The sequence below is a fragment of the Myotis myotis genome, unplaced genomic scaffold, assembly GCF_014108235.1.
Source record: "Myotis myotis isolate mMyoMyo1 unplaced genomic scaffold, mMyoMyo1.p scaffold_m19_p_7, whole genome shotgun sequence".
Taxonomy (NCBI): domain Eukaryota; kingdom Metazoa; phylum Chordata; class Mammalia; order Chiroptera; family Vespertilionidae; genus Myotis; species Myotis myotis.
The window spans coordinates 32,839,754-32,854,510 of record NW_023416379.1 but is presented as its reverse complement, the minus strand read 5'-3'; the positions used below and the strand labels follow the sequence as shown (position 1 = coordinate 32,854,510).

General features: G+C 45.3%; 1 protein-coding gene across 13 annotated transcripts in view; it reads right to left on the bottom strand.

Annotated features, from left to right (window-relative positions):
* Positions 1 to 14,757, bottom strand: part of SASH1 (SAM and SH3 domain containing 1) — a 293,144-nt gene that overhangs the window by 111,887 nt on the left and 166,500 nt on the right. For 9 of the 13 annotated variants that reach the window (XM_036316354.1, XM_036316357.1, XM_036316362.1 and 6 more), the window contains exon 2: positions 14,137 to 14,265. In XM_036316354.1, coding sequence (XP_036172247.1) covers positions 14,137 to 14,265 — 129 coding nt within the window. Of the gene's footprint in view, positions 1 to 3,868; positions 4,132 to 14,136; positions 14,266 to 14,615; positions 14,752 to 14,757 lie in introns of those variants that run through there. The other 4 variants (XM_036316371.1, XM_036316364.1, XM_036316369.1 and 1 more) reach the window with 2 other exon arrangements.

Here is a 14,757-nt window from a genome sequence, read left to right as displayed (position 1 = left end):
AATCGATTGAGAATGTTAAGAACTTTCTAAAACAAAAATCAAGTCTAGATTATAAATAACTTGTGATCTGAATGTGCAACCATTAAAAAGATAACCATGGGCACTGCTGTCTGCAACATTTCCTTTTTCTTGTAACATAAATACACCCACCGAGCCAAGCTGGCGTGGCTCAGTAGTTGAGTGTCAACCTAAGAACCAGAGGGAATTCCTGGTCAGGGCACGTGCCTGGGTTGCAGGCTCAATCCCCAGTGTGGGGCGTGCAGGAGGCAGCCGATTGGTGATTCTCTCTTATCATTGATGTTTCTATCACTCTCTCCCTCTCCCTTCTTATCTGAAATCAATAAAAATATATGTATTTTTAAATACACCCACCTCAATATTCAGCAGTTTTTCATGGTGAATATCCATCAGGATCCCTCTCTAAACTCTCTCTAAACTCACTGTTACTCTACTATAGGTGTATTCAACCCAACTGACACACACCAGGAATTTTCTAGAGGCAACTTCTTGATGGGGAAGTATGAGTATTCATGTCAAGCTAAGTGTGTGTTCCGTATGGTCTGTGGTGAAAGTGACTCTCCAAGTAACAGACGTGGTCATTTGACACGTTTTGTGACTGCCTCCAACAGTTCTTCCTTAAAAGGCACAAGAAATCACCTATTGTTTGGCTTTAAATATATACTGCAGTTTTTAAAGACAATTCTGAAATCTCTTAGATATTAAATTTCTTTTTTTCCTCCTGCACGCCCCTTACTGAGGATTGAGTTGTCCTAGAAGGTGATACACAGAAGTTGGCAGCCTCTCTGCTGGGTGCTAATGGATAGGACCTTGTTCTATTTTCAATTTCGCAAACAATACTATAAAACAAAATATGCCAACTGTGTTTATTTGTAACTTTTTTTTTTTTATCTGCTGCGGTTCAGAAACAGATTTTACTTGTAGCAGCAATATCCACACTGGGCCTTCTAATGAAATCCTTCAGAGGTATTCTTTGAGGTTCAGATGGTGACAATTTCAGTCAAAAGAAAGAAGCAAACATCTGACTGAAATTCGGGTTTACATGCAAAATGTGCGCCTCCTCAGGTCAGGCCAGTGGCCGAAACCCAGCTCTGAGAAGCGTGCACTTCTGGCCTGTTGTCCAGCCGTCCTTCCCTCTGTCCTGTCCTCAAGTCTGTGTTACGTGGGCACAGCACATGATGATGTTTCTCTGTCACTGATGTTTCTATCTCTCTATCCCTCTCCCTTTCTCTCTAAAGGTCAATAAAAACATATTTTTTAAAAAGAACACAATTAGCCATGGTATTTAATTAAAAGACAATATCTACTTGGGAAAAAAATGCATGATCCTGGTTGTTATTATAGTTGGCATTGTCATTCTAACTATACTAGTAAATGCTCTGCAGAGGTCCTGCCCTGTTAAATTCATCTAAACCCTGGCTGTTTACTTCTGTTGGTCCAGTTTATGGCACAGAATAAGCTGAGCAATTATACAAGATCTTGTCCCAATTACTCACAAACCTTACTTAGTCTTACACTTGATATTACGTTGGAGAGTCCTGACCCCAACCCAAGGGACCTGCTCTTCCAGACCAGTTCACCTAAGCTTTCCAACCAACACACCTTCACCTTTTACCTCTTCTATTGTCCCAATGCTTAATGTATGTCCACGTGAACTGACGGTGAGCTAGAATTTGCTGTCAGCAGATCTGTGTCACCCACTTATGAATGTGACTGATATAATCTTATCCTTGGCTGTCTTGTTCTATTGCAACACATGCTTCCTGAAAGGAGGCTCATGTTTTCTATTACTGATAAGTTCCCCATGACACTAAGTTACTGAAACACACACACACACACACACACACAAATAGTAAGTGTTGTTTATACTTTGCTGATTTTATCAGTTCCCTGCATTGATTTTCAAGAAGAATACACATGCCATCATTAGCTGTTTCTAAAATAGTTTTTACAGAATACACACACTAAAACTATAAGACAATAATCCTCTAATAGGTTATTCTGTTAAAGAAAATTAGTTTTCAAGAAAAGCCTACAGGCAAGGCTGTAAGACGTTTTCTTTTACTCTATTTAGTTATTTTATTACTTTACTGTATTTACCTTCCCCTTGGTTCTTTCTAGCCTTCTCGAGGAAATACCTCTAACGCCTATTACCCCGTGTCTTCTACCACAAAGCAGAGGATGTGCTTTCACAGATTCTCTTAAATTCAAGTTGCCCAGAGAATGGACAAAGTCGCTTGCCCCAATTCTCAATAATCCAGGCTGTTGAACTTTTCAGTTCCCCCATTTATTTTTCTTAGTTTGAGTTGTTGTGTTGCTTTGATTTCATTTCATTTTTCCCACCACCATTTATGCCCTCTAGTTAGTCTCTGTCTCTTCCTTTGCTAACATTTCTTACCACTATCAGATGACTACCTCTAGCAACCAGGCAACTCTCGTAATTTACTGCTTCCAATCTTCCAGAAGAGTGAGACGTCACACATGCCTGTATGTGACTTAGATGCAAAGGGAGAAAGAAGAGATGAAGTCATTTAGCGAGAATGGATACAAAATGTGGAAGTCCAGAAAGTTATTTAAAACCCAACTCTTTAGAACTGTTACCCTTCATAAGTGGGTATTAGGAGACTTTAGACTTCTATTTTAAAGAATTTTGTGGGGTATTTTTCTCAATTTTTTATAATGAGTGTATCACTGTAATTTGTACAATACAATTTTATATTATACTATGCCTTATAATATTACACTTTTATATTATACTAGAGGCTCAGTGCATGAATTCATGTACCAGTGGGGTCCGGCTGACCCTCCCTGATTGGGGTGGGGGGGCTGCAGGGGAGCCACGGGCGGTTTGTGTGCCGGCCCTGCCCCCCTGGTCGAACTCCCTGTGGAACTCCCTATCGAGGGGACAATTTTCATATTAGCCTTTTATTATACAGGATTACCTAACACATAAACTAATCTGTGAAACAAGATTTATGGGGAAGCGGGTGAAAGCGGGGCAGGGGTGGGGGGGATCGAAGAATCTCCTGAGAGTAAAATGCAAAGCTAGTCGGTGGTCTGGGGGGATTCAGAGATTTGGCATTGTCCTACTTGTTTCAAATCCTCTCTCATACCAACTCTTTATTTTACTTTTAACAAGTCCTATTTTATGCTTACTACTTTTTTCTACTATAAATAACAATAATATTTATTATTGTTACCCAGAAACGCTGCAATGTGTTCTACAAACCTAATCTTATTTAACCTTTACAACAACCTGATGAAGAAGCCACTGTCATCGCCATCTGACAAGTGAACTTCCAGGCAGGTGGGCGATGCAGCCAGGTCTTCCCCACCCGATTATGTGCCTCCCTTTGGGAGCATTAGTTTCTGCCTCTGGCCACCCGAAATCGTAAGATTTATTCATACCCATCTCACAGGGTTATTAAAAGAACTAAATAAGGTCAATTTGGATGCCTCATAAACTCCAATGTATTTTTAAAATGTCATTATTGGTCATTATCAGCACTGTTATTATTATGGCCTCCTCATTCTTTACCTTCCTTTTTAGTTATTGGTAGCACTTGAGGTAGCGAGGCAGATAATGGGTGGTCAGTGATGCAGGTTGGTAATTATCGTAATATCACTGGTATTTAAGAGATTCATCAAAAATACAAAACAGTACATTTCTCCTCAAGTTAACATTCTCCTTTAGACAGAAAGGTTCACTCTTCTTGAGTCAGGTGACTGACTGTGATGAGGAATTCAGGTAGAATACCAAACCAGATTCCAAAAGATACAAGCGATCTAAGGACTATCTTGCAAGAAGCGTAACCCACAGTCCAGGGAGAAAGAACATTCCCATACAAACCAAAATTCCCTTTGAAATCACAGCTGGAAATCTGTCTTCCTCTCGGCATCTTTGTTAAGAAGCACGTCTCTGCTGTCGCACGCGTTAGAGAAATAACATACACTCCCACAAACACATCCAGATGTTCTCAAATATTCATGACGTGCTTCCAGTCTGGTTTGGACTTGCCCTTGATTTATTGCTGATTAAATTCCATCAGCTTCTGCTGAGGCCCATGAGATGGATGGCATTGCTGTGGCAAAAATTTCAAACATCTTCATATTCTAAATAAACGTAGAAAGGATTTATGCACAAGCTTCAGAGTAACCAGAGATGGAGATTAGGCCTGAACTGAACTTGCACACCACTGCTAGAGTTGATAAACTGAGCCTCCACTTCTCACACCCAAGTTGACATGTCAAGAAGGGAGAAAGGGGCTAGAGATCTTGACGTTCTACAGCAGGGGTGGGGAACCTTTTTTCTGCCAAGGGCCATTTGGATGTTTATAACATTATTTGAGGGCCATACAAAATTATCAACTTAAAAATTATTTGGTCAAGCATTTCATTAACTCACCCCTAATGCCTTGGCAGGGCCAGACCAAATGATTTTTGGTCTGGCCAGACGGTCCCACCCCTGCTCTACAGTAATACAGTGAAACATCAGGAGGAAAACAATGGCTGTGCTCTGAGGTTACTGAGATATCTTTTCCAGGCACCAACTTAGTTAATTTGTGTCCTCCCAGATAAAGGATGGAAAAGCCAGAATAAGTATAATGGAACCAACTTTGTATTGAACAAATTTACCATCTTGCTCTCTTCTATTTAAAATAAAATTCTCAAAGCTTCCAAACTGAACACAAAGGCAGCTCCAAAGTAAAAAACACTTCTGAAATGGATATAATGATCTAACAAAAGGTGGCCAGGGAGAGCGCCAGTCGATATATTTGGTGTTCTGGGACTCAGTTCTTTCTGTCCTTGGTCATTTCCGTGCACAGGAGCTGTGCTGAGGGACATGTCCAAAATATGGACCTATATGTCGGTCAGGAGGCCAAGGTCAGCTGTGTGCAGCACACCAGCAAGGGCTTACAGCCCTGCTCCCAGTGACTTCCTGTCTGGACCCTGCATGCTCTGCCTAATCCCATTCCAGACGCCTAACCTCCCCATCCCCAAGCCAGGCCCTGAGGACAGGTGGACCACTTGGCCTGGGCCACTCAGTCTTCACCAAGAGCCTCAAGTTTAAACCTTTGACATGATCGTCAAATGACATTATAGGTACAGCAGCAGAAACCCACTCTTAATTGCCTGAAAATAACAAGCATGCATCACACTCCTTTACATGTTTGTCTCATGTCAAGGCCATACAGGCCTCTAGTCCAGTGGTCGCCAACCTTTCGGACCTCACGGACCACCAGTGGTCCGCAGACCACTGGTTGGCGACCACGGCTAGTCTACTACCAACTGACACGGTTAAATACCCCATAATTAGCCTGTGATTAGCACAAATAAATTACACAGTTAAGCATGCTTAGTGATTGTTAAATTGTAAGCACTGAGGCGGCTTGGCATTTCGGTAACGTGGTTTCACTATTCCAGGACTCCAAAAAGGCACCTGACCTGGGCTTCATTCAACTCTGAAAGGTGCCGATTCTAAAAATGGACACACTTCTTTCCCAGGCCAAGCCCAGAATCTGCCATCAAAGAGGCCTTTCTTAAACTTCAATTCCTTGGCTTTTCTCCCCAGTTACTGTCCATTTGATTAACATTTAGGAATTCTCCCTGTTGTATGTAAATGAAAACCACTACAAAGCTCAGACTTTCCCCCCTTTCTGGCAAGCATCTGGATTTTAAGCAGGATGCTATTTTGGTTTTTAATCCCCCAGGCATACTGTGTTTTATAAGCACAAAACACACACAAATCCGTCATTTCTACATGCTCGGGAGCAAAAACAGAAAAAGAAGCTAATGTTGTTGAACCATATTTGAAAAATCTGATGAAGACCTCTCAACTCTAGACTATTATGTCACACATAACACATTTAATCTGTTCGTTTCCATCGTTGTACAGCATATAAAGGTCTCTAAGTTGAAGAGGACAGAAGCACACCTAAATTGATAGTAAATATAATAAAAGCCTTCTTAACTATGAGGAGGATGGGATGATGCCAAGGTCGAATCTGGCAGCCAAGAGACCTGTTTATGTCCATGTTAACGGGTGCAATGTACAAAAAAATGCTGACTAAATTGGGACTGGCCATTTGACTACAAACGGGACTTTGTCTGAGAGGAGCCAGAGCAGAGAACTGTATTACCATCTGGCTGAAGACATAATGCCTCAGTGTATTTTGACATCGAGTGTGTGAATCCCACAGCAGAATGTAGTTCAGACTCCCATCTGATGCCCACTGTTTCTGATTGCAATCTGCGAATCAACAGTAGCCCAAAGCGAGCGAATCATGTCAGTTCAGGCAAAATGCAATGAAACAAAAAACAATTCCCTTCAAAGCAACAATTTGGGCTTTCGCAGTTGAATATTTAAACACGAGACAATCTGTGACACAGATCACATTCTTATCCTGTGGATAATGAGAACAAGAATTCAGGGAGTTTGCCTCCTGAGTATCTAATGGGCCTGGGACACGCCAGTACTTCCTGGGCACACCTTTCCCCCAGGCACCAATGTGCGGGCAGCTTTGTTTTCCTTCTTGTCTTGAATATTCAGGGAGCTCTAAGGTCCAGGAAACCTGTGTCCCACGCAGCTGCTTACTGCAGCAAATAACAAAAGAGCAGTCGGTAAACAAAACTAAAACCTCACAGAGAGAATGGACTGTGTGTGTGTGTCTATGTGGAACCACAAGTTAGTTCACCTTGGCCCAGCATGTCAACTATTGCGAAAGGGCAATGGTTTTTGTTTCGTCTTGGGAATGGCGATGAATCAGAACATCCTATTTTTTATATCATTAATAATCTAAGGACCTGTCAAAGAACAGCATGTACCATTTTTCAGCACATTTTATACCTTAGGTTTCAGCCACAGGCCATAAAAACTAGATTTTTCTCTCTCAATTTCTGACTTTTTCACAAACTGTGACCTCAGCCTTAAATTATTCTGTACTGTCCTCACTCCCCCCACCCCACCACCACCACAGCCAGGTTAATCTTCTATGTTCTGTATGAATGGGCCTGGGTGTCACCTCCTTCAGGAAGCCTCCTTTGATTTTCTTGAACTGGGTCAGGGGCCCTCTTCTGTATTCCTGCACAGCATTTTAATAGTCTGTTTACCCCTCTAAAGTGTGACCTCTTTGTGAACAGAGAATACATTTTTATATGTGTTTCTGCAAGAGCAAAGCGCCAGATATATGAATCAACGTAAACTTACTGAGCACCTATTATGTGTCATGCATTATTCTCTGTTCTGGAAGACAGAAGTGACCAAAGGACACCCACACAGAACCCTGCCCTCACCCCAGGACTTCCTGAGAAGGGGCACAAGGGAACTGCAGGGGGATGGCTGCGTTGCACATTGTGCTGGGTGTGAGTGACATGGATAGAGTCACCAGATCCAGCTGTATAGCCAAGACTTGCACATGTCAATATGCAAATTTTACCTTACCAAAGAAGAAGTTTTAAAAAATTACACTAAGGAGAAAAGATAAAGTGAAAATGACATAATGCTGGTAACTGTCGAACCTGGTACAAGGTACAGAAAGCTTGGTATATTTTGCTCTTTATAGTTGTTTAAAATTTCCCAAAATAAAGGCTAAAAAAAAACCTCTGCACTCATGTGACTATTAATGACTATTATAAATATTAGTTAATATTAATAAATATCAACAACTAACAGACCCTCTTCAGCATTACTACAGGAGGTTCTGAACTAGGAACAGAAGGGATGGAAAAGAAATGAACAGTAATAGGTCATTCACGATGATGTGCCAGGCACTTGATGGCAGTTTTCTCAACTAATCCTCATAACCACTTTGAGATATTTTTACCTCCATTTATAGAAGGGGAACCTGAGGCTTAGAGGTTACACAACTTGCCAGCTAAGTAAAACAGCCAGGTTCTGAACCTTAGTCTGTCAGACCCCCAGCCACTTTCCAGCAGTGGTTCCCACACCCTTTGCCACTACAGCAAGCCCGGAGGCTAGGACTCCAGCCTGGGTCTGGGGTGGGAGTGGTAACGTCTGGAGAGCCCAAGGATCACCACCAGTCATGACAGACACCACTCTTATGCCTCTTGGTCCATGACTGTATATGGAACAATTAAATTATGAAGACGGCAAGAAACAAGCATTATACCTGAGAACTGTTCCATCACAATGGCTCTGGTATCACATTTCTCTGTGATAATGGCCATATTTACACTTCCATTCCCGGCCCTTAGAGACCTGGGTGGGTCCCCGCCTGGACTCCTGGTGCCCACACAGATGTGATAACGGTGAGGTACAGAACCCAAGCCCGGCTTCAGTCGATATCGTCTATGGGGTCCCGCTATAAGTGGGGACCTTTCCATTAGGGCTGTGCCGCACGGAGTCATCCTCAAAGATGCTGAGGACACTGATATGGCCAGGAATAGAGGCCACCTTGTGTGTGTCCCCTTCCTGGCCACGGTGTCACTTTGACAGATGTCAGACTTCGCGTCACTAGAAATGGGCCCATTATGGACTCAAAAACCTGCAGCCGTTTCCAAATGCAGCTTCTCCCAGCCAAAAACACACACGGTGCTCAGGCATGCGCCAAATGTGTGCAGATATGGGCCACTTCCCTGCTGTTCACAAGCACTAACGATCCAGTCCCCGGCAGAGGCCACGGCTGCCGTCCAAACGCACTGGTCCTTTAGGGCCCATTCGGTGTGGAGTAAAAATTCTCACCGCAGTTATCAATTTACATTATAATTCCTGTTTATACTGTTGAATTTTCACCCATCTGTACTCTGTTGCCTTCATCTAAACCAAATGGTCCCAAAAACACTTTATCAAATAAGTGCTTTATTCCAGTTAGGAGCCGGGTGATGAGATACTGGAAGAATAGCTTGCTATCTAGTCCAGAAAGTTAATTACTAATGTAATTATCAAAACCTTTTATTTTCAGGGTTAAGTCAAGCATCTCTGTGGGCAGGCTGTCTTCCTGATTTGTTTGTTCTCCAGCTGGCATGTAATTAGCTCTTAAGGACAATGCATTTTTGGACTTTTGAAAACCCAAACACAAATATTTGAGTAACTATTCTATCTACTGACTATTTCCTCATCCATAGGATTTAAAAATAAAACAAAGTCATTAAACCAATTTAACCCATCACCTCAAACTCTCTGTGCTCAAGGTTGCCTCTACATGACTTTTTCTACAACATTTAGAACAAATTTAAAGCTACGTTTTTCCGCATAAAATGTTTTAGGCTCCTATAACACTATTTCCTCTTCATGCTTTTGATGGATTATTTCTTCTCCAAGAAATCTCACATTCAGCTTTGATAGGGCTGCTCACTTGCAGAGAAAGAAAGAATTAAGCTGCAGGTCCTCAGACCCGAAGCTGCTCCAACAGCAGAACAGAGAAGGTTGTCTACTTGTCCAAAGGCAGAACTCCAAGTCAAGAAATACAGATAAAATCTGATGCAGTGAAAGGGAGCATTATGGCCTGAAAGTTACAGCTTTTCAAGAAAACTGAGTTCCCATGAGGACTCGGTCTGTGATGAGCTCATGACCTCGAGCGGGGTCTTTACTTAAGTCGGCGGTGTTGTGTTCATGGCCTGAATGATGACCTTAACCGTCTAACAGGGACGTCTAGACTCCGGGGGCCTGTGAACGGCATGGGAGGCACAGGGCACCCACCCTGGTCTCCTCCAGTTAGAGACCGCCCCTTGCCAGCTGCAACTGGCCTTCAATCTCACAGAAAGAGAACTTGAATATGTCGATTGGGCATCTTACTTTCTCACAAACTACAGTTTAAAGGGGGAACAGAGTATTTAGCCGCACCCGAATCGGTTCCCATCAATGCTACTCACCACCACATTCTAGCACCTTTGATGAGAACTAATTAAGCTCATGTGGTGTTTCTCCTCCCCAGACTGCCTTTTGCCGCTCTGGAAGAGAGCACAGCAAATTGGGCCCATCTGTCTACATGGGAAGAGGTTCCCAAACACCGTGGGATGATGATGGTAACCTTACTTACTAACCAGCGAGAATTCTGGGGAGAACACTGCTCCCAATTCATGGAGATCATTTCCTTGCACAGTGAAATGTCCAGGGACGCCACAAAGTATGCTACCAGACTATCATTCAAGGTCAAACTTGCAAACTCTGTGCAATATTTAAGTTCTTCTGCTGCAATCTTGCCAAAAGGAAAGTCTTTTTTCATTAACTATGCCCCAACAGGAGAGCCTAATTAATTTTAACAGAAGCAGAGGAGTCTTTTTGTCACATAATGTTACTTTCTTTAAAGGAAAGAAATAAAATAGCCTCGCAGTTCACACAAGCCAGGAGACAAAGTTATAGAAAAGAAGCCATTGGCAACAAAGACGACCACGGGTCTGCCTGGGCCACGGTGTCAGGCTCCCAGCTGTCCCCAACTGATGCTTCTTCTTATATTAATGCCCACCCCTGCCAACGGCTAAGCCAGTGAGCACAAAAGGAGAATCAGTAATTATTTGACAGTCATGATAAAATGTTATTCCTGACCCAAGTTAAGAGAAGAAATTAAAGCTCATAAGAAGGCCAACGTCTTACTCGGTGGAGGTGGATCATGTCTACTTACAGAATATATAGCAGTGCAGCCTAAACCACTAGTTGGGTCCTTACGTAACAGGTCCTTATAACATAAAATGAATCCTATATAATATCTACACTAATAAAAGAGAAACATGGTAATTGGCATATGACCGCTACCCTTTTCATTGGCTAATCAGCGAGATATGCAAATTAACTGTCAGCCAAGATGGCAGCTGGCAGCCAGGCAGCTTGAAACTAACATGAGGCTTGGTTGCCTCAGTGACGGAGGAAACCAACATTCCCCGCCTGCGGCTGCAGGCCTCTAAGCCTGCAGTTTCAAACATTGTAACAAATACCGCAGGACTTCAGCCAGCAGATTCGCAACATTGTATGCAAAGGCCAGAAACCTAGAGCCAAGCCTCAAGCTAAAGCTGGCCCAGAATTAAAAAAAAAAAAAAGGAAAAAAGGAGCGGTTGGGAGTTCAGTCACCCCCAGCCTGAAAACAACCCTCAGCACCTCACCCAGGCTGGCCAGGCACCCCAGTGGGGACCCCCACCCTGAAGGGTGTGTGACCAGCTGCAAACAGCCATCATCCACTCACCCAGGCTAACCAAGCACCCCAGTGGGGACCCCCACCCTGATCCGGGACACCCTTCAGGGCAAACCAGCCAGCCCCCACCCATGCACCAGGCCTCTACCCTATATAGTAAAACGGTAATATGCCTCCCAGCACCGGGATCAGCGGAGCCGAGAGGCCTCCCGGCACCGGGATCAGCATGACAGGGGGCAGCGCCCAAACCCCCTGATCGACCCTGCTCTGTGTGTGACAGGGGGCAGCACCCCAACCCCCTCCCCCCCCCCCCCCGGGCTCTGCTCTGTGTGTGACAGGGTAGAGCCATAACCTCCCCATCGGCCCTGCCCTGAGTGTGAGAGTGGCGGCGCCCCAACCCCCTGATCGGCCCTGCTCTGTGGGTGATAGAGGGTGGCGCCCTAACCCCCCCCCACCCCCCACAAGCCCTGCTCTGTGTGTGATGGGGTAGAGCCATAACTTCCCCATCAGCCCTGCCCTGAGTGTCACAGTGGTGGCACCCCAATCCCCTGATTGGCCCTGCTCTGTGTGTGACAGGGGACGGTGCCCCAACTCCCCTATCGGACCTACTCTGTGAGTGACAGGGGGGAGCTCCTCAACCCCCTGATGGGCCCTGCTCTGTGTGTGACAGGGGGCAGTGCCCCAACCCCCCTGATGGGCCCTGCTCTGTGTGTGACAGGGTACGGAGCCCCAACCCCCCTGATGGGCCCTGCTCTGTGTGTGACAGGGGGCAGTGCCCCAACCCCTGGATTGGCCCTGCTCTGTGCGTGACAGGGGGTGGCGCCACAACCTCCCCATCGACCCTGCCTTGAGTGTGACAGGGGGTGGTGCCCCAACCCCCCAATTGGCCCTGCTCTGAGCCCTAACAGGGGCTTCACCTAGGGATTGGGCCTGCCCTCTGCCACCCTGGAGCAGGCCTAAGCCAGCAGGTCATTATCTCCCGAGGGGTCCCAGACTGCTAGAGGGCACAGGCCGGGCTGAGGGACCCCCCCTTCCCCCCGAGTGCACAAATTTTTGTGCACCGGGCCTCTAGTCCTATATAATAAAAGCCTAATATGCTAAGTGTCCAACCATTCGTTCAACCGGTTGACCAATCGTTATGATGTGCACTGACCACCAGGGGGCAGATGCTTTGACCCGTAGGTTAGCTTGCTACTGGGGTCCAGCTGATCGGAGCTAGGTGAGACGGGCCGGACACGCCCTGGAGCCCTCCTGTGGTCCCTCCCTGGCCGGCCAACCTCCTGCAGTCCCTCCCCAGCCAGCTGACCCCAATTGCCCTAATCAGGATTAGGCAAGATGGCCCCAATAGGGCCCAATCGGGACTGGGTGAGATGGGCAGGACACGCCCTCAAGCCCTCCCAGGATCCCTCCACAGCCCCGATCGTGCACCAGTGGGGTCCCTCGGCCTGGCCTGCTCCCTCTCGCAATCCGGGTCCCCTGGGGGATGTCGGAGAGCTGGTTTCGGCCTGATCCTGGCAGGCCAGGCTGAGGGACCCCACTGGTGCATGAATCCGTGCACCAGGCCTCTAGTTATTAATAAAAGAGAATCTGTTGCTAGTTTCTTAATGGGTCTTTTTTTTTTTTCATTCCCAATCTAAGAAAAATAATGTTAAGGATTCAATTGAATCAATAATTTTCAAACTTTTTTTTTTAAGATTCATATTTCAAAGCTCTATTTTAAAACTGGTCCACATAGCCTCTGATACATAAAAGATGGCCAAAACGGAGGTGATCCAGATGTGGTGAGGAGGCACAGAGGGTTTAGCCTCTTCATCTGCCTCACATTCCTGAAGTGGTCTTAAGTCACCACAGGGAAACAAAACAATTTGAAAAGCACTGAACCAAAATGCATTCAAGTATAACATAAGCAGCAAATTTTAACTAGTAAAGCAGAAGTTCCAGTAAGGTATTTTACAATAAATGCACAACATGGAAATACTAGCATACATATAGATTATCTATTTAGAGAGGATCTAAGCTATTCAGTTACTACTTATCACATGCAAGTTCAAATGCTCCACTAATTATACACATAAAACCCTTTACAAACCAGCCAAATGGATTTCAATATACCTGAGTGAAAGAAGAGAATGCAGCCATGAAAATAGTGATGACAAAGAGGTCTTAAACATGGAAAAATATGCCCTAGCTGGTTTGGCTCAGTGGATAGAGCGTCACCTATGGACTGAAGGGTCCCGGGTTCGATACCGGTCAAGGGCACATGCCTGGGTTGCAGGTTTGCTCCCCAGTAGGGGGCATGCAGGAGGCAGCTGATCAGTGGTTCTCTCTCATCAGTGATGTTTCTATCTCTCTCTCTCTCTCTCTCCCTTCCTCTCTGAAATCAATAAAAACATATTTTTAAAAAAGGAAGAATATAATAAAATATTAAGGAAAAAAGCAAGAATTACATTGCTGATATAAAAATGCCCAGACAACTTCTGAGCAGAGATCTGCTAAAATACCAACATGGTTATTGCTAGGTGGGAGATTGGGGGGGAGGGGGGGGGGCGCGGTTCTTGCTTTTTTAAATCTTATTTTGTTTTTAAAAGGAGGAGGAGGAGGAGGAAAAAAGGGAGGAAAAAGAAGAGGAGAAGGGGAAGGGAGGGAGGAAGAAAGGAAGGTAGGAAGGAAGGACAGAAGTAGCTTGGACATCCTTTGGGCTTAAAAGTCAATTAAAAGGTTGTACTTAATATACTGGCCAACAGTAAAAACATCCTTTCCCTTAAGTTAAAGAAAAAAAATCAAGCCTTTTAATGAATACAAAGTTTTGATCATACTGCCCCAGCCAATACTCATTCAGTCTGATACATGCAGAACTGGGTTATTAACCCTTTAGGGATCTGAAATTTTTCATCCCAAACTAGTTCAGCAGCTTGCAGTTTGATGCTCCATGCACATCAATACCGTAGAAGGCCCAAGGAGGGGGTGTTGGGCCACGAGCAGGGACAGGAGCAGCCGGCTGGGCAGGAGCACGTCCCCAGTGCCACGCACTCACCAGGTCCAGGTCCTGGGAAACCCGCCGTTTGCGTAGCTCCTCCATCTTCTCGCACACATCGGAGAAGTAGGTATTGTAGTAATCTGCATACTGCTGTGCCAGGTCATCGATGTTGCCCAGGGAGCCATCCTGAAGGTGAGGAGGGCGGGAGGAGAAACAGGGAAAGAACAAAGACAGTCAGTCCACCTGCAGACGCCCCACGCCATGCCGTCTCCCTCTCCACAGGGTTTTCGGTGATAGCTGTCATTTATTATGTGGGGAACATGTGCCAGGTGACAATTCCAAACGTCAGCACAGCCCCTGGACACAGGACCTAGTTCCTCGCTGTATAGATAGACAAACTTTAACTCCAAGAAGTTGAGCAACAGCCCCAGCTGGCAGGGCTAATGAGCAAAGAAGCCAGGCTCCCATCCTGGGACTGTGTGGTACCCAAGCCACAGCTAACCCACACCTCTGCCTGGTTAGCACGGCTAAGGTACCTCCAGCAGAGGCACGAGTCAGTACGAGGCTCCCTAAAGCCCCGTGGGCCCTGGCTGCATCAGAACCTCCTGGGAAGCTTTTGTGAAATCCTGATGCCAGGACACCACTCCCAGAAGTTCTGATTGGCATCCGAGATTTCAG